At 57.2% G+C, this 23,644-nt stretch overlaps 1 protein-coding gene and 1 long non-coding RNA gene across 2 annotated transcripts; both read left to right on the top strand.

The window, feature by feature from the left end:
• Positions 1-399: 399 nt before the first annotated feature.
• On the top strand, positions 400-23,614 carry SOCS7 (suppressor of cytokine signaling 7). Its single transcript, XM_051794556.1, has 10 exons — positions 400-1,310; positions 5,165-5,229; positions 8,945-9,049; positions 9,929-10,030; positions 10,656-10,786; positions 11,412-11,580; positions 13,479-13,607; positions 16,372-16,507; positions 17,552-17,706; positions 18,554-23,614. Exons 1-9 carry the CDS (start codon positions 478-480, stop codon positions 17,670-17,672), a joined length of 1,791 nt encoding a protein of 596 aa, XP_051650516.1. The 5' UTR covers positions 400-477; the 3' UTR covers positions 17,673-17,706; positions 18,554-23,614.
• LOC127474104 (uncharacterized) lies at positions 7,323-8,257 on the top strand. Its single transcript, XR_007905742.1, has 5 exons — positions 7,323-7,422; positions 7,514-7,556; positions 7,600-7,648; positions 7,692-7,826; positions 7,876-8,257. It is a non-coding gene; the product is annotated as an uncharacterized LOC127474104 (long non-coding RNA).
• Positions 23,615-23,644: the final 30 nt, after the last annotated feature.

Raw genomic sequence — 23,644 nt, 5'->3', positions numbered from 1 at the left:
CCCGCTAGTGGGTGCCGGGGCTCGGAGCCGGGGCCGCCCGCGGGTGTCGGGGCCGTCGGTCGGTGCGGGGGCTCGGAGCGCATCCCGGTGCTCGGAGCGCATCCTGGTGCTCGGAGCGCATCCCGGTGCTCGGAAGGGGGTCCCGGTGCTCGGAAGGGGGTCCCGGTGCTCGGAGCGCATCCCCGCGGCCCCTCCACGTGCGCGCGGGGGGCTCGGGGCCGGGGACGGACAACATCCACACACACCGGGGCGTGACCGAAACCACCGGGAGAGGCGGGACCGGGGCCGGGGGGGCGCGGCCAGCGGCGGAAGCGCGGGGGCGGAGCGGGAGCGGCGGCGCTCGGAGCGGGGCGGGCCGGGCCGGGCCGGGGGGGCTCCGCGGCCGTGCGAGGGCGGCGGCGGCGGCGGCCGGTGCCGGTGGATGTCCCGGCGGCCGTCCCGGTGCCGGTGCCCGCGGGCCATGCGGCGGCCGTAGCCATGCAGCGCGACGGGGATGCGGCGGCGGCGGCGGCGGCCGCGGCCTCGTACCGGGTGCTCAGCCGGCTGCTGGGCTATGGCCCCGGGCCGGAGGCGGGCGCGGCGGGCGGGGCCGGTGCCGGTGCCGGCGCGGCGGGCGCGGTGCCCGGCGCGGGCGGGCGGCTGTCGGTGCCCGGCGGGCCGCGGCCGCAGCTGATGGTTTTCCGCAACGCGGCGGCCGAGGGGCGGCCCGGCGAGGACGGCGGCCCGGCGGCGGCGGCGGCGGCGGCGGCGGGGGTGGCAGGGGGGGTCCCCGGGGGCGGCGGGGCCGAGCTGTGCCCGCGGCACCGCTGCGCGCTGGAGCCCAAGGCGGCGGCGGCGGCGGCGGTGTCGGGCTGGGGGGCGGCGCAGGGGGGGCTGGAGCTGCAGCTGGCGGCGCTGGGGCTGCGGCCGCCCCCGGGGCTGGGGGCGAAGGGGGCGGCGGCGGCGGGACCCCCCTGCCCGTGCCTGGGGCCGCCCGCCGGGGAGGAGACGAGCGATGCGCTGCTGGTGCTGGAGGCGCTGGAGCCCGACGAGGCGGGCAGCGGCTCCGAGGACGAGCCGGGGTCCCCCGGGCGCGGGGCCGCCCGCAGAGCAGCCCCCGGCCCCGCGCCGCAGCCCGCGGCCCCCGCGGGCACCGGCCCCGGCCCCGGCGGCAGGAAGGGCTCGCTCAGGATCCGCCTCAGCCGCCTCTTCCGCACCAAGAGCTGCAGCGGGGGCTCGGCCGCCGGGGATGCCGCCGGCGCCGCCGCCACCTCGGCCGGGAGCCTCACCGACGTGTGCGGGGCCCGCGGGCGGGAGCAGGAGACGGGCAGGTACGGGGGGCGCGGGTGCGGAGGGGCGATGGGATGGGGCTGTTCCTGCGGTCGGCGGGGATGGGGAGCCGGTGCTGCGGTGCCTCGCTGGAGGGTGACACAAAACACCGGCTCCGAGCTGCGATCCGGCCTCTCGGAGAAGCGCCGAGGCCTCGGTGCTCGTGCCGGAGGGGCTGGTGGAGCAGGGACGCGCCGCTCCAGCCTTGCATCTGCAGTGGGGACGGTGGAGAAACATCTGGGAGCAGGACCAGGAGCAGGGCTTGGAGCATCAGTCCTGTGAGGAGCAGCTGAGGGAGCTGGGGGGGCTCAGCCTGGAGAAAAGGAGGCTCAGGGGGGACTTTCTGGCTCTGCAACTCCCTGACAGGAGGGGGGAGCCAGGGGGGGGTCAGGCTCTGCTCCCAGGGAACAAGGGACAGGACAAGAAGAAACGGCTCCAAGTTGTGCCAAGGGAGGTTCCGTTGGAATATTAGGGAAAATTTCATCGTGGAAAGGGTCGTCAGGCGCTGGAACAGGCTGCCCATGGAAGTGGTGGGATCACCATCCATGGAAGTGCTCAAAAAACACGTGGATGTGGCACTTGGGGACACGGTTTAGTGGCCCTGGTGGGCTTTGGTCGAAGGTTGGACTTGCTGATCTTGGAGGGCTTTTCCATCCTTCATTTTTCCATGACTGATGAGGTGATGGGTGGCTCATGGGAGCCACTGGAGCCCCGGGAGGCTGCAGGTGCAGGGAAAGCGCTGTCCCCTCTGGTGAGACTGTGCTGGATCCAAGGGACTGGAGTTCCCTCTCACTTCCCACGTCCTGCAGGGTCATTTCCTGAGGCTCCAGTGGCCTCGGGGGTGGTGGGTGCTGCTCTGGGGGCTCTGCTCTCCCTCCTGGTGCTCCATGCAGGACGTGGCAGGAGGAATAATGGGCAGCCAGAGGCTGGCTGGGATGGAGGGACAAATCCTGGGATCTACTGTGGGACCCCCACGTGTCCCCCTGTTCCACCAGCCTCGTGTTCCAGCTGTTTGGTACCAGCTGTGGAGGACACAGAGCTGCTCTGTACCCAGTGCATTGTCCAGAAACCACTTTCCATGACATTCCCAGCAGCAGAACCGAAATCCCTCACGGAGGAGGCCGGGAGAGCCCGCCCAGGTCTGGGCAGCAGCCTGGGAGCAGCTGGGGATAACTGGATGGACTCAGTGTTGCAGCACAGCCCTTTCCCTGCAGGGTTCATTCTCCTCCCCTGGGGATTTTTGGGGTGTGTTCCCTCCTCCTGCAGCCAAGGACCTGCTGGGGGATGAGCAGGAAGCTTTTCTCCAGGCTGGAGGAGCCGACCTGGGGTGGTGGTGACGGAGCCCCGCAGGCAGCCAGGGCAGGCCCAAATTACCTCAGAACGAGCTCCCCTTTGAAGCAGAGGATGGGTTGGGAGGTGGCAGCTCCCAGCCCTGCAGCTGGGCAGGGGTTGAGACCTTTCTGGAGCTCCTGTGCCCCCGAGGAGCCTCCCTTGGCACGTGGGGCGTTGGAGCAGCTTTAGACAGTTCCCAGCAAAGGACTAAATGGGCCTCAAACGAGGTGCCTGTAATGACATAATGTTTGCTAATGGGCTTGTGGTTAATTGGAGGAGTCCTGGGACCTCCCAGGGCAGGGATCAGGTGGTGGAGAGCTGGGAGGGAGGGCTGGGGAGCAGAGAAACACCCGGGAATTGCTGCCTGGATCTTCTCTTGGTCAGGGAGCTGGATGGTCACTTCAGTGGTCACTTTACTGGTCACTCCTCATGCAGCTCCTTGCACTAATTAGACATTTTTTTAGCAGAGGTTACTTCAAGGTGCCTGATGCAGCAACTCTTGTGGTTCAGAGAGGACTCTGCTCCTCCCAATTCCAGGAATCCCATCCTGATGATGAGGGCAGTTATTAACGATGCTTTTGCTCCCCTGCTGGTGGGACAAGGACGAGCCAGGCCCTTCCCTGGGTCCTGCTGAGAGCTGGAGGTTGTTGCCTCCTGACCTGAGGCCCCCATGGATGTGGGATGGGACTGGTGCTCTCCATGAGCCAGTGGATTTGGTGGTTCCTGTGGATATAACTTTTGGGTCGACTCCTGCCTCTGCTTGTTCCCAAACTCTTGTCCCTGACTGGAGCTGAAGCTGCTCCCTTGGTCTGTGGCTGGTTATTTAATTTTTAAACATCCCCAAGAGGCAGAATTCCTGCTGTTTGGGCTCGGATAAGCAGGATTCCTGCCCACCTTCCCATGGAGCTGCCAGCCCTGGAGCCAGCTGGGTGCAGCTCTTCCCCCTCACCTGCAGCAGCAGTTTGGAAGAAAACCAGCCCTGTTATCCCAAATCCACAGCTGGGCTCTGCTGACCTGCAAGAAACTAAATATGGACGGAGATACCAACACGTGGCTCCTCACCCAGGGCCTGGGAGTTGGGATTTAAAGGCTAAAGTAGCAAAACTGCCTGTTTTGGGGAGGAATTTGTGCAGCAGAGGAGGTTGGAGGGAAAGGGGGCAGGGTTGAGCACAAGCTCAGGCAGCTGCCACCACTCACTTGCCAGGTTGGTACCCGAATTTATCAGTTGGTTGTGTTGGTGACCCTAAAATCCTGATTTTTCTGGAGCTCCAGGCATTTCCCAGATTTGTGTGCGTGGAACTGGGATCCAGCAGAACGTGAGGAGCGTGGAATAGGTTTTTTGGGGGGGAGACTGGAGTTGGGAAGCGGAAGGTTTGGTCCATGGGAAGCATTTCTTGCTCTCTCCCTGTTGCTGATGAAATGGGAAATCTGGGAAATCGAGGCTGTGAAATCTTGGCACGAAATGGAGCTGTTTTGGTGACAGGAAAATGTTCCTTTCTGGCTGCCTTGGTGGGTGGGAGCAGAGCTGTCACTGCATGTTAAGGTTGGTTGGTATTAGTCCAGAAGTGTAATTTTGGGTGTGGATGATTAATTGGTGAATTGAGGGGGGAAAAAAAAACCCCAAAACAACCCAACCTGGAATAGGTGTGAGAGGCTCGAAATCAAAACACTTCCACACGTTTTAATGGGGTTTTATAGAGAATCCTGGAATCATTTAGGTTGGAAAAGACTTTGTGGTTCATTGAGTCCAACCATTAACTCAGCTCTGCCAGGGTGGTGGTGAGAGAGCTCTCAGTGTTTTTATTGGTGAGCAGGTAACATTAAAAGTGTGAATAAAAGCGATGTGTCTGGGCACAAAGAGGAGAAGTTTGCTCACCCCAGCCCTGGATTCACGCTGTGGGAGTCCCATGCTCTGTGCCTCAGTGTTTTCTCTGCCTGGATGTGGGAAGATCCCTTTAACATTCGGGAGGAAAGGTGCTGGAAGGAGTGGGGAGAGCACAGCATTGATATAAAACCAGCTGAGAAGCAACTTCACGGGACTGCTGGTATCCCTGGCAGTCACCAGAGGGGTGTTTTTAGCTGTTTTCCATCTCTTTTGGGATCTCTGGGGTTAGCTGCCCTCCCTTCCCCCTGTATTTTGGTGTCCTCCAAAGGCACAGCCACGCTCCAGGCACAGCCCCGGATTGCTCAGGGGCCCAACCTGTTTGTCCAAGGAATTTGGCAATGCCCAAGCCAGGGCAGCAGCGTGAGGTCTGTTGTGAAACAGCTCCTTGGCTCTGGCTGCTGGACTTGCTTGGGCTTTTCTTTCCAAAGGCTCCATTAATTACCTCCTTGGGGATTTGCTTCGTGGCAGGACAGAGCCCCAGCTCCCCTGGGCCTGCCCTACTTAGGCCAAAGCCCTGCTCTGGGAGTGGGGTTGGGCTGGATGGAGCTGGGAAGGAGGGACAAGGTCCCTCCCGGGCTGAGAAGGGCAAACAAAGGGTGTTTTCTTCTGCTCACCCCGTTTTTTTCTTGTTCCCAACAGGAAACACAGACTGACAAGAACTCAAAGTGCCTTTTCCCCGGTTGTTTTCAGCCCCCTCTTCACAGGTGAGGAGTTGGAAGGTTCCTTCCAGTCTGGGGTTTCATTTTTTTTTTTTTTTTTTTTGCTGTGAAATGTGCTGAGTGAGGAATGTTGATCCCACGAGATCCCAAACCAGGATCTCTGTGGTGTCCCTCTGGCCTGCTTGGCCTTAGACCCCAAAAGAAGGGTCTGAGAGCCAGGAGAGGGGTCTGAGAGCCAGGAGAGGGGTCTGAGAGGGAGGAGAGGGGTCTGAGAGGGAGGAGAGGGGTCTGAGAGGGAGGAGAGGGGTCTGAGAGGGAGGAGAGGGGTCTGAGAGGAAGGAAAAGGATCTAAAACCAAGGAAAGGGGTCTGAGACCGAGGAGAGGGGTCTGAGAGCAAGCCCTGCTTCCCACCTGGACCTCACACCAGGGTCAGGTCCAACTTCTCCTCCGTGACGGTTTTGGGAGTCAGAACCTTTTTGGGGATCTCCACCACCTCCTCCTGCACGTTCTCCCCCCTTTCCCCGTGTCCTGCTGGTTTGTGACCTTCCCCTTTCTGCTGCTGGGGGGAAGTTGGCTGGTTTGTCAGGGGTGGTGAGGGGGAAATCCTGCTCTGCTGGTGGCTGGGGAGCTCTGGAGCTGAAAAAAAACCCAAACCTCTCAGTCAAAACAGTCCTGGCCACAGAGGGCTCGGGGAGAATCCCCCGAGGAACTTGGGAAAATCCCACCTCAGGACTCTGAGCTGAAGGTCACAAGTGAGTGTTTGACAGCTGTGGTGGCCTGGGAGGAAGGTCAGACTCAAAATAAATCCACGTTGAGGGTCTCGTTGCAGAGCAGAGGGGCCAGGATGTGTCTGGGCACTGAGAGGAGCTGGAGGGTTGGTCTGGAAGCCTCTTTTCCTGCTGGGAAAGGTGTTGGGCAGCAGAGCTCAGCACATGGATTGGATTCCTGAAGAGGGAGAAGCCTTTTTGTTTTTTTTTTGTTTTTTTTTTTGAGAGTTCTGATGAATCTCCGTGAAAACCAGTTGGAATTTTGGAGGGGTGACCTTGGAGGCAGAGCACTGGTGTGGTTTCCCTGGAACCAGTGCCTGGAAGGTTCTGAGCTGCTCCTGGGGCTCCTTGGAGCAGAATCACCCAGGGGTAATTCAGCTGTGGTGGTGCCTGGGCCCTTCCCCAGTCCCACATCCCTCCCTCTGGTGCCTCTCCCGTGGCTGGAGTGGATTCCTCCATGTCACCTGCAGATTTATTAAGCAAATTAAGGCTGGTGAAAGCAGCAGAAAAAAAAAAGCTGCCTGTGCTGCTCTGTCAGCTGCTGCTGGGGAAGTTCTGAGGGGAAAAAAAAAACCCAAACCCCATAATTCTGTGTGCTGGTGATGTGTGTGTGGAGCTGCTTTTCCTCACAAGAACCTGCAGAGGAAAACCTGGACGTGACCTGAGCTTTTCCTTTAAATTTCATTAATTATTAGTTTATCCCATTAGCTATTTTTTAAGCGACTCGTGCCAATTTTTTCCCAGTCAGTGGAATTTAAAATTTTATTAATTAATAGTTTATCCCATTAACTATTTTTTAAGTGACTCGTGCCAATTTTTTCCCAGTCACTGGAATTTAAAAATTCATTAATTTTTTTTATCCCATTAACTATTTTTGAAGTGACTCGTGTCAATTTTTTCCCAGTCAGTGGAATTTAAAATTTCATTAATTGTTAGTTTATCCTGTTATTTTTGAAGTGACCTGTGTCAGTTTTTTCCAGTCAGTGGAACTGGGATCTTGCAGAGCATGAGGAGGAGGAGGAGGAGGAGGAGGAAGAGGAGGAGGAGTGTGGAATAGGTTTTTTTGGGGGAAGCTGGAGCTGGGAAGCAGATTTGGTCCATGGGAAGCATTTCTTGCTCTCTCCCACCGCCTTGGGAAGGGCTTAAAAGCTGAATTATTGCATCTCCTCTCGGCCTGGGTGCCTTTGGTGGTGTTTGCACGAGCTGAATGCAGCCCAACCACTTCATTTTTGGGGTGTGGGAGCCACGTGTGCCCCACCCCAGCAATCCCCCGGGGCCAGGGCACAACAACCACCCTCAACACCTGCCTGTGAACTGCCAGGGCTCCCAAAAAGCAGGAGGGAGCTGAGTCAAAGCAGCCCTGGGTGTGTGTGTGGTGCAGGTGGATCCACCTGCCAGGGGGTGGGAGATGCAGGAGCAGGAGAGCCTAAGGTTTTAGCCTAATTTTCAACTTTCCCTGGTTTAAGTCAGGTTGGTTTTAACCTAATTTTCAACTTTCCCTGGTTTAAGTTAAGTTGGTTTTAGCCTAATTTAATTTTCAACTTTCCCTGGTTTAGGTTAGGTTGGTTTTAGGCTAATTTTCAGCTTTCCCTGGTTTAAGTCAGGTTGGTTTTAACCTAATTTTCAACTTTCCCTGCTTTAAGTTAGATTGGTTTTAGCCTAATTTAATTTTCAGCTTTCCCTGGTTTTAAGTCAGGTTGGTTTTATCCTAATTTTCAGCTTTCCCTGCTTTAAGTTAGGTTGGTTTTAGGCTAATTTTCAACTTTCCCTGGTTTAAGTCAGGTTGGTTTTAACCTAATTTAATTTTCAACTTTCCCTGGTTCAAGTTAGGTTGGTTTTAACCTAATTTTCAACTTTCCCTGGCTTTAAGTCTGGTTGGTTTTATCCTAATTTAATTTTCAGCTTTCCCTGGCTTTAAGTCAGGTTGGTTTTAAGAGCTCCTCTGCTTTTCAGAGCCTCTGTGTCATTCCTTTCCCCAGGCAGCACCTCCTGGCTCCAGAGCCTTTAAGCTTTTGGGGAATCCCACTTTAATTTAAAATGCATTTAATTTAAAAGCCCGTCCAGCCCCTTCTTATTGATTTTTAAGAGCGTTTTTGTGGCCTTTGGGGCAGAAGGTGTTTTTGTTTGGTCACTGGAGGGGTGTGACTGGAATTCCTGGGGCAGCAGGTGCCACCCTGGCTGTGGGATCGTGTCCCCAAGTGTCACACAGCTCTGCTTTTGTGGGAATTCCGGGCTGGAAAAGCCTCTTGGAGCCTCCTGGGGCTGGGCTTGGAGGGGGTTCAGGCACAGGAACAGTGTCAGTCACTCAGCCTGATTTTTGGGAAGGGTGGGGGCTTGGGGGGGAGGGCTTGAGGGACCCAAATTTGGGGGGTCTTGGGGGAAAGGGGCTTGAGGGACCCAAATTTGGAGGGTCTTGGTTGTCCAGGGGACCCAAATTTGGGGGGTTTTGGGAGGGGAGGGGCTTGAGGGACCCAAATTTTGGGGTCATGGAGGGAGGGAGGGGCTTGAGAGACACCAAATTTGGGGGTCTTGGGAGGAGAGGGGCTTGAGGAACCCAAATTTGGGGCGTCTTGGTTGTCCAGGGGACCCAAATTTGGGGGGTCTCGGAGGGGGAGGGCTTGAGAGACCCAAATTTGGGGGTCTTGTTGGAGGGGAGGGGCCTGAGAGACCCCAAATTTGAGGGGTCTCGGGGGGGGGAGGTGCTTGGGGGACCCAAATTTGGGGCTCTTGGAGAGAGGGAGGGGCTATTAGGGACCCTAATTTGGGGGTCTTGGGAGGGGAGGGGCCTGAGAGACCCCAAATTTGTGAGTCTCAGGGGGGAGAAGGGCTTGAGAGACCCCAAATTTGGGTGGTGATTGGTGTCTCCAGAGTGTGACATCGCGGGGGGGGGGGGAAGGTGGAAATTGGGATCATTTCCCAACCCCCGCGGAGGTTCCTGCCCCTTCCCCTCCTCCCCCCGGCTCTGACAGGGTGTTCTCCCCCCCCCCTGCAGGTGAGACGGTGTCACTGGTGGACGTGGACATCTCCCAGCGAGGACTGACCTCCCCCCACCCTCCGACCCCTCCCCCTCCCCCCCGGAGGAGCCTCAGCCTGCTCGGTACCATCCCGGGAACCCCGGGGGGGCTGGGAATGTGGGGGGGACACCCTCGGGGCCCCCTGACCCTGCACCACACACGGGGGATTCCTGGGAAGCTTCGGATTCCCCTGGGATCAGGCAGGAGGGGAGGGGAGGGTGGGGGGCAACCTGAGGGTTCTGGAGCATTGCTGCTGCCTTTGGGAATGTTTCCCCTGCCTGCCCATCACCCAGGGAGGATGGATGGGTCCCTTCCAGTCAGGCTGGATCCCTTCCAGTGAGGCTGGGTGGATCCCTTCCAGTGGGGCTGGAGGGATCCCTTCCAGTGGGGCTGGATGGATCCCTTCCAGTGGGGCTGGATGGATCCCCTCCAGTGGGGCTGGATGGATCCCTTCCAGTGGGGCTGGATGGATCCCTTCCAGTGGGGCTGGAGGGATCCCTTCCAGTGGGGCTGGATGGATCCCTTCCAGTCTGGCTGGAGGGATCCCTTCCAGTGGGGCTGGAGGGATCCCCTCCAGTGGGGCTGGAGGGATCCCTTCCCTGGCATCCAGCTGGGGGAAGTGGAGGTTCCTGGGATGCTCCCTCCGAGCAGGAGCAGCCTGGGGTGGGTGAGGTCAGCAGCTGTCCCCTGTGCTGGGGCTGAGATCTCCTGGAATTGCCTCTTTTTCCCGTGCTGGAAAAGGGATTCCTCTCCTCTGGGAACGTGTGTGTGTGTGTGTGTGTGTGTGTGTGTGTGTGTGTGTGTGTGCAGGGCCTGGAGAAGCCAGAGGGGGATGAGGAGCTGCCAGGGGGAAGCTCCATCCTCCCTCCTCCGGGCAGTGCTGGGTTCCTGGCTCGGTTCTGTCACACTTGCTCTGTCTCTCTCCTGCTCTCTGACCCTCTCTTGCCTCTGTTCTCTCCTAGATGATATCAGTGGGACGCTGCCTCCATCTGTCCTAGTGGGTCCAATGGGCTCTTCCCTGCAGTCTTTCCCTCTGCCTCCGCCTCCTCCGCCCCACGCCCCAGGTCAGGCAGAGCTTTCCCGAGGCTCTGGCTTTTCCCTTCAGGAATCTGCACTTTGGGGAGGGGGTTTCTGGCTCAGCTTTGAGGCTTTTTCCATCTCTGGTGCTGCCTTGGCTGCTCAGGGACTGCAGGCACTGCCCTGTCCAGGCTCTGCTCCCGTGGCTCCTGGTGCCCTCCGTGGTTTTCCTGGAGCTCAGGATTGAGCTTTACCCTCAGTGGGGTTCAGCCCACCCTGATGAGAAGGGTCAGCAGTGCCATGGGAGCAGAATTCCAGGCAGGAACCCCAGCCTGTGACACCCCCCTCCCAGTTTTCCTGAGCTAATTCCCCCTTTTTGCTTTCGCTCTCCTCGGGACCCAGAGGGCTTTTCCTGCCCCTTTTCCAGGATGTGTGTGCCCATCCCTCCCTCTCCTCCCACACCTTCCCTCCGAGCCAGAGTAAGGAGGAGCAGATGAAGGCAGAGGGAAGGATTTGTGTCCTTCCCAAGGATTTTGTCCTTCTGTGGGTCCTCCTCCTTCCCTGAGCTCCGGAGCCGTGCCAGGGGCTGGGATCACTGGGATCACTGGGATCACCATCCCTGGGGGCTCTCCCGTGGCTGATGGTGGCCCTGGCTTGTTTTTCCCTGTGCAGATGCCTTTCCCAGGATTGTCCCAGTGCGGCCTCCAGAGGGGGGGGTGGCCCAGCCCATCCCACACCTGCAGTGTCCCCTCTCCCGACCCGATTCCAGCAGCTTCGCCGCCAGCCTGAGGGAGCTGGAGAAGGTAAAGGGGCTCCTGGGACGGGGGGGGAGGGAAAAACTGCACCTTCAGGGTTTGATTCTGGGGGGGTTGATCGTCCCCTTCGTGGACTTGGGAGCACAGGATTAGGGTAGGGGTGGGAAAAACCCCTCCTGCCTTTCCCCCAGCCAGGGGGTCGATCCGTTCTCCAGGGACAAGGGGAAGCATCCTGAAAGTTGCAGCAGGAGGGGTTTAGGTGGGATGTGGTGGAACAGGCATTGGAACAGGCTGCTCAGGGCAGGGGTGGAATTGCCCTCCCTGGAGGGACCTAAAAACCCACGTGGAGCACTTGGGGCCGTGGGTTTGGGGGAAGGGTTGGACTCGGCCATCCCGGGGGTCTTTTCCAGCCTAAATCATCCCACAGTTCTTTGAGCCCAGGAGAGCATTTTGCTGTGCATGGAGGGGGTGTTGTGGTCTCCTCTGTCCTCTCCCCACCTTTGGGGTGGTGAGGGACGGGATGGTGCCCTCCCCACCCCAACCATACAAAGTCAGGGATACAAAGCACTTCCATTTGGGAATGCGGCAGCAGGGGCAGGTTTCCCCTGATTTGGCTGCTGACAAACCACCCTGGTTGGCCTGCCCTGACCCCTCTGCCCGCCTCTCTCCCCAGTGTGGGTGGTACTGGGGCCCCATGAACTGGGAGGACGCCGAGATGAAGCTGAAGGGGAAACCCGACGGGTCGTTCCTGGTGCGGGACAGCTCCGACCCCCGGTACATCCTGAGCCTGAGCTTCAGGTCCCAGGGCATCACCCACCACACCAGGATGGAGCACTACAGAGGTGAGGAAGGGGGGGCCCAGCACCCCCAGAGCAGGGCTGGCAGGAGAGGGGGAGCAGCAGCAACCCCAGCGTGTCCTCACTCCTGTGCTGAGCTGATTTTAAGTCAGGCTTGGGGGTTTTTTTTGTAGCCTAATTTTAAGCTTTTCCTGGGTTTAAGTTAGACTGGGGTTTTTTGTAGCCTAATTTTAAGCTCTTCCTGGGTTTAAGTTAGACTGGGTTTGGGGTTTTTTTAGCCCAATTTTAAGGTTTTTCTGATTTTGTGTCATTGCTTTCCCCCAGCAGCATCCAGGCCCCAAAGCCTTTAGTCTTCAGCAAATCCCAATTGTTTGGTGTAAAAGCCTGTCCAGCTCCTTCTTGTTAATTTTAAGAGCGTTTTTTTGTGGCCTTTGGGGTAATAACAGGTGTTTGAGCTCCTTTCTTTTGCCTCGAGGAGCAACTCCCTGTCTGAAAAATTGGGAATCAAGAGTTCCTCAGGCCACGCTCTGGAAAACTGGAGCCAAAGGAATGCTTGGCAGCAGGGTTTTTGGGATCCTGTGGCACTGGGATGTGATGTACCACATCAGCACTGTGGGTGCTGAGCCCCTCTTGATGGGAAGATGTCCCAGCATTAATTCCAGCCTGTCCAGAGCCAGCTCCCTGTGTCTGGCTGCTGCCAAGAAGGAAGGATTTTCACCTTATCCTTATGGAAAGTGGGAGAGGCTCTCACAGCTGGAGGATTTTGAGGCTTTTCCATAACTGAGCTTGGGAGGAAACTTCTCCTGCTGCTCTCCGACGTCTCAGTTCGGGGCTGGGACCTGAGGGGACTCCTTTTCCTAAATCAGGAAAAACTTATGGATGGAAAGCATGGTCAGGCCCTGGCCCAGGCTGCCCAGGGCAGTGGTGGAGTCACCAGCCCTGGGAGTGCTCAGAAACCACGTGGATGTGGAAAACACCCAGTGGATGTGGCACTTGGGGACAGGGTTTTAGTGCTGACGTGGGACAATGTTTGGACTCGATCTCAGAGACCTTTTTTAACCTGAGCTGTTCCCCAGCTCCGGGGTTTTGGTGCAGGGAGGGGGTGTCTGTGCAGCCCAGAGGTGGTTGGGCTGGTCTGACTGGAGGTTTAACCCCCTTTGGAGCTCTGGGACCTGCCTGGCCCCGTGTCCCCATCTCCAGTTTCACCCTGGGGCGGGCGTCGTGTCGGGTGACAGGGGCAGGGACAGCACAGGGACACCCGTGGCCTGGGCTGTGACCCTGCTCCTACTTAACAGTCCCTTTAATTAAGGTGCTGGGAGCAGCTGGCAGGGACAGGGAGCTGTGGAACGTGATCCCTGGCAGCCACAGGGCTGGGAAAAGGGGACAGCAGCTCCTGGTTTAAAAACCTCCAAGAGCTTCCTTTGGGAATGCTGGGGGTGGGATGCTGCTGCCCCATCCCTGGAAGTGTCCAAGGCCAGGTTGGAGCAACCTGGGCTGGTGGAAGGTGTCCCTGCCCATGGCAGGGGGTGGGACTGGATGAGCTTTAAGGTCCCTTCCCACCCAAACCATTCCATGATCCTATGATCCCATGATCCTGCAGAGGAGCCAGGACTTCTGCAAATTAAAGTGTATTTTGGTTGAAGTTCCAGACCCAGCAGTGGCAGCTGTTCACAATTTCAGGCAGGGGTGGCTTGTGGCCACCTCTGGGTGCCAGTGGTCACTCTGTCCCACCTCTCTGTGCATCCCCCAGCTCCTGGAGAGCACTGGTCCCAGTGGAACAGCACTGGGTTGTTCCCTCTTAGTGCCCCATCCCAGCTCTGAGAAGTCGTCCTGGGACATTCACCTGGACTTTGGGAGCACCAGACCCATCCCTAAATGTCCCCAAATGTCCCCTCTTGCCCCTGGTGCTCTCATGATGTGCCACCTCCTCTGCTCTCTCACAGGGACCTTCAGCCTGTGGTGCCACCCCAAGTTCGAGGACCGGTGCCAGTCGGTGGTGGAGTTCATCAAGAGGGCCATCATGCACTCCAAAAACGGGAAGTTCCTCTACTTCCTGCGCTCCAGGGTCCCAGGTGAGCCCAGGGAGGGGCTTTGCTCCGGGATCAGCTGCTCCTCTGCCCCACAGAGGGGGTTTGGTGTGACCTCGGGCTGTGCTCAGTGTCCTGCTCCCCATCCTTGCTCTCCTCTACTCCTGAGGGTGAGGAGACTTCCCCAAACCTTCCTCCCCAGGAGTTTGGGATCGTGATCCCACCTCCTGCTGGCAGATGCCCGAGCCTGGAAGCTGCTCCCTCAACAAGCAATTATTTGGCTGCTAAAACCCCCCTTCCTTCCCTCCCTCTCCCCCAGTCTCAACCCACCCCCTGCTTTGTGGCTTCCCAGTTTTCCCCTGGCTGGGACCCACCCGGGGCCGTGGAGGGCAGGGATGTGGGAGGGATGTGGGAGGGATTCCAGGTGTGAGCTCAGAGGGAGCCTCAGGTGATGATTCTGTGGATTTGGAGTCCCTGGAGGGCCCATCCACAGGCAGGGGCTTGCAATCCAGGAGGGAATGTTGTGGCTCTGTTGGAGCACGTTTGGTTGCAGAGCTTGGTTCCCCATCCATCAAACTCCTGGAGGGCTCCCATCCCCATCCTGGGAAACCTGGGCAGGCAGCTGGACCTGGATTTATTGTTTCCCTGGGTTTTGCTGCTCTCTGTCCTGTCAGCCAAAAAAAATCCAGTGGGAGAGGAAGGGAAGAGCCAAGTGGGGGAATGGAGGGAGCAACAGTGGGGGACAGGACTTGGAAAAAGGGGATTTACCTCAAGCAAAGAGCAGGAATGGGAATGATGGAGAGCAGGGTGAGGGTTGTTGAGGTGAATTTGCAGTAAAATGGTGGTAAATCTGCTCCCTGCCCACTCTGCCACCATTCCTGCTGGGGACAGGGACCTTTCCAGGCACTGCAGCACCGAGAGGATCCAGCCCAAAGAGCTTCTGTTCCCTGCCCAGCATTCCTGCAGGCTGGAAGCACAGCCTGGAGCTGGTCAGTGTTGCCCTCTGCAGACACCAGCAGTCACTGGAAGCTGATTTAGAACAGTGCTCTGGGGAGGGGAGGGTTGTGAAGCTGCTTTTGCAGTGACCCTCCACTCCAAAAATCCTTAAATTCAAGATACTTCACCTTCCTGATCCTGGGATCTCTTTTCCCCCCCGAGGCTTTGGGGGGCTTAGGAGCCAGGCAAAAACAGCTTAGGGAGGACTTGATTTAGAAAAATACCACTGGAAAAAAGAAAATATCCCCCCTCAGACAGTGCTGGGCACCTGCTGAGGTGCCCTTTGCTGCTGGATCCTGCACTTCCCTGGATCCAGGGCTGGATCCAGGAGACCCTTGATATAAAACAAGCCTCAGGGTGATGCCTGATCTGTAGTGGGAGCATGTTTGGGATCTTCCCAGTGAGCTCCTTTAGGGCTGTTTTCCTTCTGGAAGGTGACCTGCTGCTGGGAGGGAGGGGTCAGGGGTTTTGGAAGGAGGGGTTTTGGAGGAGGGATTTTGGAGGAGGGGGCTCTTCCAGCTGGCAGTGGCCATGTGGAGCTCGGGCTGTGTGTCCCTCTGGCTGCTGGCTGAGCTCCCAGAGGCTCATTCCTTTTTTTCTTTTTCTGGTAGGAGAATAAGAGGGGGCAGAATCCAACCCTCAATGCCTCGCTGTTCCTTGCTCCTTCCCAAGCTGGCTCCCAGCTTCCCGAGCTGCCTGGAGCAGTTTGGAGCCCATCTCAGTGTGAAGAGCTTTCCCTTTTCTCCTCTCCCTCCCTTTCCCTTTTCTCCTGTCCCTCCAGTGCCCTGGGAGACAAGCCAGCAGGAGGGGGTTAGAGTGGGACTGCCTTGGAATCCCGGTGTAAGGACAGATAAAACCCTGTGCTGGGGGTGAGCCCAGCTCCCAAAGACCCTTCCCAGTGCTCCTGCCGACCCCTGGGGCCTGTGGGCTTTGTTGTTGTCCCCAATTTTGGGGGAGGGGGAGGTTTTGGGGCAGGGTGTGACCCCTTCCAGCCCTGGCAGGTTGTTCCCTGCGTGGGGAGGCTGGAGCTGCCTCTGCCTTTGTTCCCAGCCTTGTGAGCCAGGAATGAGCAGCTCTGGCAGGGCCTGATCTGACCAAGTCCCCCAGATTTTGAACACCTTTGGTTCCCTCAGCCCCTCTGATCCTGAGGGATGTGCAGAGCAGAGCCTGAGCCTTGCCTGTGCTGCCTCCCTTCTCCTTGGGCTCCCTCCTGCATCCCTGGAAAACTCCCTTAAAACTCCTGATTCATCTGCCAGTCCTGGTGGTTTGGAGCTTGCTTTTCCCAGGATCTGCTGTTCCAGTCACCCCATGGCATCAGGGCTGTTGTTGCCTTGGGAGGGAGGTGTTTGTAGGCAAAGGGGTCTCACCCCTGGCAGGTTTGGAATCCCCAGGGATTCCAGAGCAGTGGGATCCTGGGAAAATCCTGGGGCTTATAAAAAGGAGGGGGGGGGACGACTTCTTTTGCAGGCAGAGAGTGACAGGACAAGGGGGAATGGTTTTAAACTGCCAGAGGGCAGGGTTAGGTGGGATATTGGGATAAAATTCCTCCCTGTGAGGGTGGGGAGGCCCTGGCACAGAAAAGCTGTGGCTGCCCCATCCCTGGGAGTGCCCAAGACCAGGTTGGAGCAACCTGGGCTAGTGGAAGGTGTCCCTGCCCATGGCAGGGGATGGGACTGGATGAGCTTTAAGGCCCCTTCCCACCCAAACCATTCCATGATCCCGTGTGGAACCCGGGCTTGAGGAGAGCTCAGCTTTTCCCTTTGGGATCAGCAGCACTTCCTCATCTCCAATATTGGCTTTTTTCCCCCCCAAGGTCTCCCTCCAACGCCCGTCCAGCTCCTGTATCCCGTCTCCAGGTTCAGCAACGTCAAATCCCTTCAGCACCTTTGCCGCTTTCGGATCCGGCAGCTGGTCCGGATCGACCACATTCCCGAGCTCCCGCTGCCCAAGTGAGTCCCAGGGATGGGTCCCTTTCATTCCTGAGCTCCCACTGCCCCAGTGAGTCCCAGGGATGGATCCCTTTCATTCCCGAGCTCCCACTGCCCCAGTGAGTCCCAGGGATGGGTCCCTTTGATTCCTGAGCTCCCACTGCCCCAGTGAGTCCCAGGGATGGGTCCCTTTGATTCCCAAGCTCCCACTGCCCAAGTGAGTCCCAGGGATGGGTCCCTTTCATTCCCGAGCTCCCACTGCCCCAGTGAATCCCAGGGAGGGATCCCTTTGATTCCTGAGCTCCCACTGCCCCAGTGAGTCCCAGGGATGGATCCCTTTCATTCCTGAGCTCCTGCTGCCCAGGGATGGGTCCCTTTCATTCCTGAGCTCCCATTGCCCCAGTGAATCCCAGGGATGGATCCCTTTGATTCCTGAGCTCCCTCTGCCCAAATGAGTCCCAGGGATGGATCCCTTTCATTCCTGAGCTCCTGCTGCCCAGGGATGGGTCCCTTTGATTCCCAAGCTCCTGCTACCCCAGTGAGTCCCAGGGATGGATCCCTTTGATTCCTGAGCTCCCACTGCCCAAACGAGTCCCAGGGATGGATCCCTTTGATTCCTGAGCTCCTGCTGACCAAACGAGTCCCAGGGATGAATCCCTTTCATTCCTGAGCTCCCACTGCCCCAGTGAATCCCAGGGATGAATCCCTTTGATTCCCAAGCTCCTGCTGCCCAAATGAGTCCCAGGGATGGATCCCTTTGATTCCTGAGCTCCCACTGCCCAAATGAGTCCCAGGGATGGATCCCTTTCATTCCCACCCTCCCAGGCCCTGGGAAGGGTCTGTATTCCCAGCGAGGGCCCGGGCAGGGAATGATTGACTTCCCCCCAGCCTTGGGGACAGCGGGATGAGCGTCCCGTGGGATGGGGGGGGGATGCACGTGGGAATTCCGAGCTCAGGAGCGAGGTGTTCCCTGCCCCAGCCCGGTGACGGAGCCGGGTGGGCTCTGGGGAGGTCGGAGCGGCGGTGGTGGCTCAGGGATTGAAGCTCTTCCCGCTCCTTCTCCAGGCCCCTGATCTCCTACATCCGCAAGTTCTACTACTACGACCCCCAGGAGGAGGTTTACCTGTCCCTGAAGGAGGCCCAGCTCATCTCCAGACAGACCCAGGAGCCGGAATCCTCCACGTAGCGGAGCCGCCTGGCCCGTGCTCCCGGCACTGATGGTACGGGAATGCTGCTGGATGCAGCCAGCCCTGGGGTTGCAAACCCACAGGACCCCCCTGGGGCAGTCCTGACTCTTCACTCCGGGGTCTTTTCACCATTCCCAAGCTTTCCCTGGTGAGGGAAGCAAGGCTTCGTCGTGGTCTCTTGCCATTCCCAGTTTTTCTTGGAGAGGGGAAGGAGCCTTCCTGGCTTTTTACCCTTGGGAAAGAGAACAAGGCTTCGTGGTCTCCTGCAGTTCCCAGCTTTCCCTGGGGAGGGGAACAAGGTTTCACAGTCTTTTACCATTCCAGGCTTTCCTTGGGAAGGGCAACAAGGCTTCATGGTCTTCTACCATTCCCAGGCTTTCTCTGGAAAGGGAAACAAGGCTTCCTGGTTTTCTGCAGTACCCAGGCTTTCCTTGGGAAGGGGAACAAGGCTTCCTGGCCTTTTACCCTTGGGAAAGAGAACAAGGCTTCATAGTCCTTTACCATTCCCAGCTTTCTTTGGGAAAGGAAACAAGGCTTCATAATCTTTTACAACTCCCAAGCTTTCCTTGGAAAGAGCAGCAAAGTTTCACGATCTTTTACCCTTGGGGAGGAGAACAAAGCTTCATGTTCTTCCACCATTCCCAAGCTTTCCTTGGAAAGGGGAACAAGGCTTCATGGCTTTTTTACCATTCCCAGCTTTCCTTGGGAAGGGGCACAAGGTTTTGGGGTCTCTTATCATTCCAGGCTTTCCTTGGGAAGGGGCACAAGGTTTCAGGGTCTCTTACCATTCCAGGCTTTCCCTGGGAAGGGGAACCAGCCTCCAGGTTGTTCCCCCCCACCCCAGCCTGTGCTGATCCCTCTCCCCTCTCTTTCCCCCCAGGAATTTGGTTGTTGCCATCCCGCAGCCCGAGCCAGGCCGTGGTGGGAAGGAGCCCCCCACACTCCCCTGCTGCTGCTCCTGCTCTCCAGCCCTTTTGTACAGAGAAGAGGGGGCCGAGATTCCCGAGAAGCCCAGCAGAGCAGGAATCCAGAGCCTTGGCTCCTGGGAAAAGGCGTCTCGGAGGCGGCCGAGCCTCCCGGCAGAACAAGGAATGTCACGGCACTATTTACAAAGTTTGGGGAAAGTTTTATTATTTTTTTTTTTTTTCCGAGGTCTTTCAGTTTTTTGTTTTCGAAAAGCATGAGAAAGTGACTGCGTGGGGACTGACCCTGCCTTGGAAAACTGGGAGGTGGGGAAGGAGATGGAGGGAGGAGGGGACACTCTCTGGGAAGATCCGTCTGCTCCGAGGCGGGACCGTCCTTTGATCCCCACGGAGAGGGGAGGATGCAGCCTGGGGAGCTGCTGGAGGCAAACCGAGCCAGAAGGATCAGTGGAATAACCTCTGGGAATAACCTTGGAGCTCCCCAGGATCCGGGAGGAGGGAGCCAAACCCAGCCTTGGGAAGCTGAGCTTTGCAGCTGGATTTGCAGGATGGTCCCACAAGGAAGGAGGAGTGTTTGAGCCGTTGGGATGTCCTGGATCCCGAGGGAATGGTTGGTGCTGCTCCTCTGAGGAAGGGCCATTCCCTGAGAAAACACTGGAAGATCCCCCCTGAACCCCCCGGGAAGTGGAAGGAAGGTGGAGAAGCTGGAACTGTTGGAGCTGCCTGTGGAGCAAAGGTACTTCCTGCAGAGCCATGGGATGTGCACTTCCAGCCCCTCTCTGGCTGATTCCAGAAGCTGGGAATGAAGTGGCTTCCTTTGGAGCTGCCAAGGATCCCGAGGAGGAGCTGGGAGCAAGGAGCAGCTCCCTGAGGGTCCTCTGGAACAGCATCTGCCCTCTGGGAGCTCCCTTCCCTCCCTGGGACATCCATGGATCCACAGCAAAGCTGGGAGAGGTGGTGGCTCTTGCACAAATAACACCCCCCCCCCCTTCAAATCCTGGTCTGCTGCTTCATCCCCTGCAGCCACTGAGCAGGAACTTCGTGGATGTTGGAGCTCCGAGCGATGCTGGGAATTCTGGAGAAGCCTCTTCATCCCTGTGTTTAAAGGAGCGAGTTCCTGCGCTCTAAATTCAAGGAATTGCTCCATCCTGTGGGGCCTGTGGATCGGGGTGGGTGCCCTGTGAGTGCCCTGTGAGCTGCCAGGACCTTGGGCTCTCCCTGCAGGATGATCCCTGTCCTTGAATTCCACGTTGGATTTTAAGGCAGCCCCGGAAAAATCCCGCCGGCCCACAAAGGTGCTACAGATCCTGCCCTCCCTGTCCTGCCCCTCCCCTCCTGGATCCTGGGAGGGCTCACGTGCTCTGGAAAGAAAGGATTTGGCTTCCAAATCCACGGAAATACCTCATGGGACGCTGCTCCATCCCGGCTGTGGGAGGGGAAGAGCTTCCCAAGAGCCAGGCTTGGGAATGGGGGGTCCAGCTCCATGGCCAGGCTTCTCCCCAGGAAGAGACCCCTGGGAGCAGGATCCATGGCATGGCTGGGGTGTGGATCAGGGAGGGGTGGTGGGATGCAGGGAACAGGGAAGCTGGAGAAGCTCCTGCTCCCCCCAGTGTGTCAGTGACAACATTCCCACTCCTTCCTTCCCTGTCCCGGGATGGAGAGGTGCAGGCTGGGTTGGGGAAGGGGGAAGGAGCCGACCTGGAGGGCAGAGCAGGGAAGGGTGGGGCTGGGTGGGCACTGGGAGGGGGTGCTGGGCTTGTTTTGGGGTGAAAACGCACAACCCTGGTGGGTCAGGAGAGATTTCCTGCAGTGCCCCATCCCCATGTCCCACCCCATCCCTGCATCCCACCCCATCCCACCCCATCCCCTGTCTCACCCCATCCTGCATCCCACCCCATCCCCACATCCCACCCCATCCCCACATCCCACCCCATCCTCACATCCCACCCCATTCCACCCATCCCACCCCATCCCACCCCATCCCACCCCATCCCCACATCCCACCCCATCCCTGTGTCCCCCCAGAGCTCCTCCTGAGGGGGCACCAGGTGGTTCCACACCTTCCAGAGCCGTTGGAGCAGCCGGACTTCGGGGACAATACTTGAATTCCATGTTTTCTGGTGGGCTGTTGGTGTCCCTGTGGGATTTACCCCAACAGCCTGATGGTGCTCCTGCTGTTACTTGAACCCTGAGCGTGGTGGGGCAGGGGGGGGCAGCTCTTCCCAAATTTGGGCCAGCAGGAAGGTTTTGGGTCTGAAATGACAGAGGAGACGTGCTGGGAGGGGATGACAGGGGATGGCAAGGGGTGGGATAGGGATGAGACCCCTCCCAAGGATCCATGGAGGTGGCAGATGCTCCTCAGCATTCCCAGGGCTCTGCTCCACCTCTCCTTGCTCCGAGCCAGGCAGGAAAGCTGGAGCAGGTCAGTGCCAGCCCCAGCCCGTGGCTGGTGGTGCTGGCTGAGATCCCAAGGTTAACTGTAGTTAACAGCCCTCTCCTGAAATCCATGGAAAACAAAGCTGTTCCTGCACAGAGAGTGAGGGATTTGATCCATGTGGGGCTGGGAATGAGCCAGAGGGTTTGTTCTGGGGCTGGAAGTGAGGGGGGGGCTCTGTGGGAACATCTCCAGGGGCTGCCTGGGCCCTGCCTTCCCATCGATCCCAGTTTGGGGGATGGAACCCCTGGGGCTGTGTTATCCTGCCTGGAATGTTCTGGAGGCTGCTCCCATCCTGCTGATCCAGGGGAAAAAAAAACATTTTATCACCACCCTTTATCCAACCTTGAATTGTGCAGAGGTGGTGCTTGTCCCGCTCCCGGAGCCGGGAAATGGACCATAAAACCCACTGGAGCGCAGGAATTGTCCGTGGAAAAGCTCCTTTCTGTGCTTTTCCAGCTGGGTGGGGGCAGCCCTCAGCCCTGTGCTCAGCTTGGCAGCTTCCCCCCTCTTCTCCCAACACCCTATTTCGAGGTGGGGAACGACCTTCCTCCCTCCAGCAGCAAGAAAATTGGGATAAACCAGGGAAGTTTTCTCACGTGGAAGTTTCCAGCTCGGCTTCCACCTCCTTGGGGCCAAAAAAAAAAAAAGAGAAAAGGGTGGAAAAATTCATCCTTGGCTTGAGCTGGGTTGGGGTTTGTAGCTGGATTTGCAGGATTGGTCCTATATGGGAACCACCAGGGCTGCTCCTGCGGTTGGGAATGGATGGATTTGGAAGCTCCAGGTGTGGTGTTGCCAGATTTTAATCCCCTGAAAGCGTTTTTTTTAAACCCCTGAAAGTGGTTTTAGCAGGTGGTGGTTGGGGGGCTCAAATCCCAGGAGTGTTCTGGGGAGAAAAACCTCTGAAAAGTGGGATTTGCTGTGGGAAGGGCCTTGCCTGCTTCCAGGAGGAAGGGAACTGGCCCTTTTCCTTCATTCCTTGCAGTTAAAAATCTGTCCTTGGGATGGTTTTACCCTTCAAATTGACCATCAGGGCTGAGGGTTTAGGGGGGGGCACCTGGATACCTTCCCAATCCCCTTGGCTTTTGGGAATGGAGGGATTTATCCACCTTCCAGACCTCTTTAGCTTTTGGGAACGGAGGGATTTATCCACCTTCCAGACCTCTTTTAGCTTTTGGGAACAGAGGGATTTATCCACCTTCCAGACCTCTTTTAGCTTTGGAAATGCAGGGATTTATGCACTTTTCCAGACTCAATCCCCTTGGCTTTTGGGGATATAAGGGATTTATCCACCTCTCCAAACCCTCCTTGGCTTTTGGGGACAGAGGGATTTATCCACTTTTCCAACCCCCTTTTGCTCTGGGAATGGAGGGATTTTTCCATATGCCCCTCACTCCTCATCCAGAGTCTCCCAGGTGAGGTGGGGCAGGTGGGAACCCCCTTCCCAAACATCCCTTGGGATCAGGGGGGCTCCTGGCAGCGCTGCCTCCAACTGTGCCTCCAGCTGAACAAGCACAACTGGTGCCCAGTAACACACTGGGGAGCTCCCAGTGCTCCCCCCACCCCACCCAGGGCTTCAACCCCCCAAAAAATAGGAGTTACACTGGATCCAGCCTTGCCTTTAGAGAGGGAATGAGCAGATTTTGGCAGCTCCAAGGGCAGGAGCTGTGGAACCACCTTTGGGCAGAACAACAACAAAAAAATGCAGCTTTGCTTAATTTTATCTTTATTTCCCCCCCCCCCCTCGTTTTTAATTTTTTTTTTTTTTTTTTGGTGTGTGCTTAATTTATTAAAATAGTTGCTGTATAATTTATTTTCGTAAACTATATTAAAAAGTTACTAAATGGTTTAAAAAAAAAACAAAACAAACAAAAAACAAACACGAAAACGAACAAACAAAAAAACCAAACAGACTTGCAGGCCAATCTTTCAGATAAAAAAAAAAAAAAAACCAAACAAAAAAGCAAGAAAAAAAAAAGGAAAAAAAAAAAAAAAGGAAAAATGACGTTTTTTGATATAAACCACAAATGCACTTTTGGGTGTGTTTGGTTATTTTTGGGGGTGGGGAGGGGGAGCCTGGCTGTACCTGTGGGTTTGTCTGTATATATTGTATTAATAGGCATGTTTGGCCTCTCGTGGGGGACGGCAGTAACAGCTGCAGGTGCTGGGGGAGGGAAGCTGGCGTGGAATTCCTGGATTTGGGGGATTTTTGGGGTGGTTTTTTTTTGGTTTGGTTGTTTGTTTTTTTTTTCCCCTGAGCGGTCAGCGAGGGAGAGCTGACTCGGTGTTTGTAACTCATTTCTAGCGTGGTTTTGACTGATGGGTTTGGGGTTTTTTTGGGGGCGGGTTTTGTTTGGGTTTTTGGGTTTGTTTTTGTTTGTTTTTGTTTGTTTTTTGGCCGGGTGGGTGGGAAGGGAAGAGAGAGGGGTTTGAAATAAAAGAATTGGAAGTTGTTGGGTGTTTGATGTGTGGTGGATCCCGAGGCAGTGACCCCCCCCTCCCCACCCCCGGGGTCCCCTTTGGAGCATCCCAGTGCCCAGAACCACGTCAGGGAGCTCCGGGGGCCCTTCCTGGGGTGCTCCTGCTGCCCAGAAACATGTCTGGGGGGAGCTCT

This window comes from Manacus candei, unplaced genomic scaffold, assembly GCF_025592945.1.
Source record: "Manacus candei isolate 608988 ecotype Guabito, Panama unplaced genomic scaffold, ASM2559294v1 h1tg000040l, whole genome shotgun sequence".
NCBI classification, from domain to species: domain Eukaryota; kingdom Metazoa; phylum Chordata; class Aves; order Passeriformes; family Pipridae; genus Manacus; species Manacus candei.
This window is presented reverse-complemented; position numbering and strand designations above follow the sequence as displayed.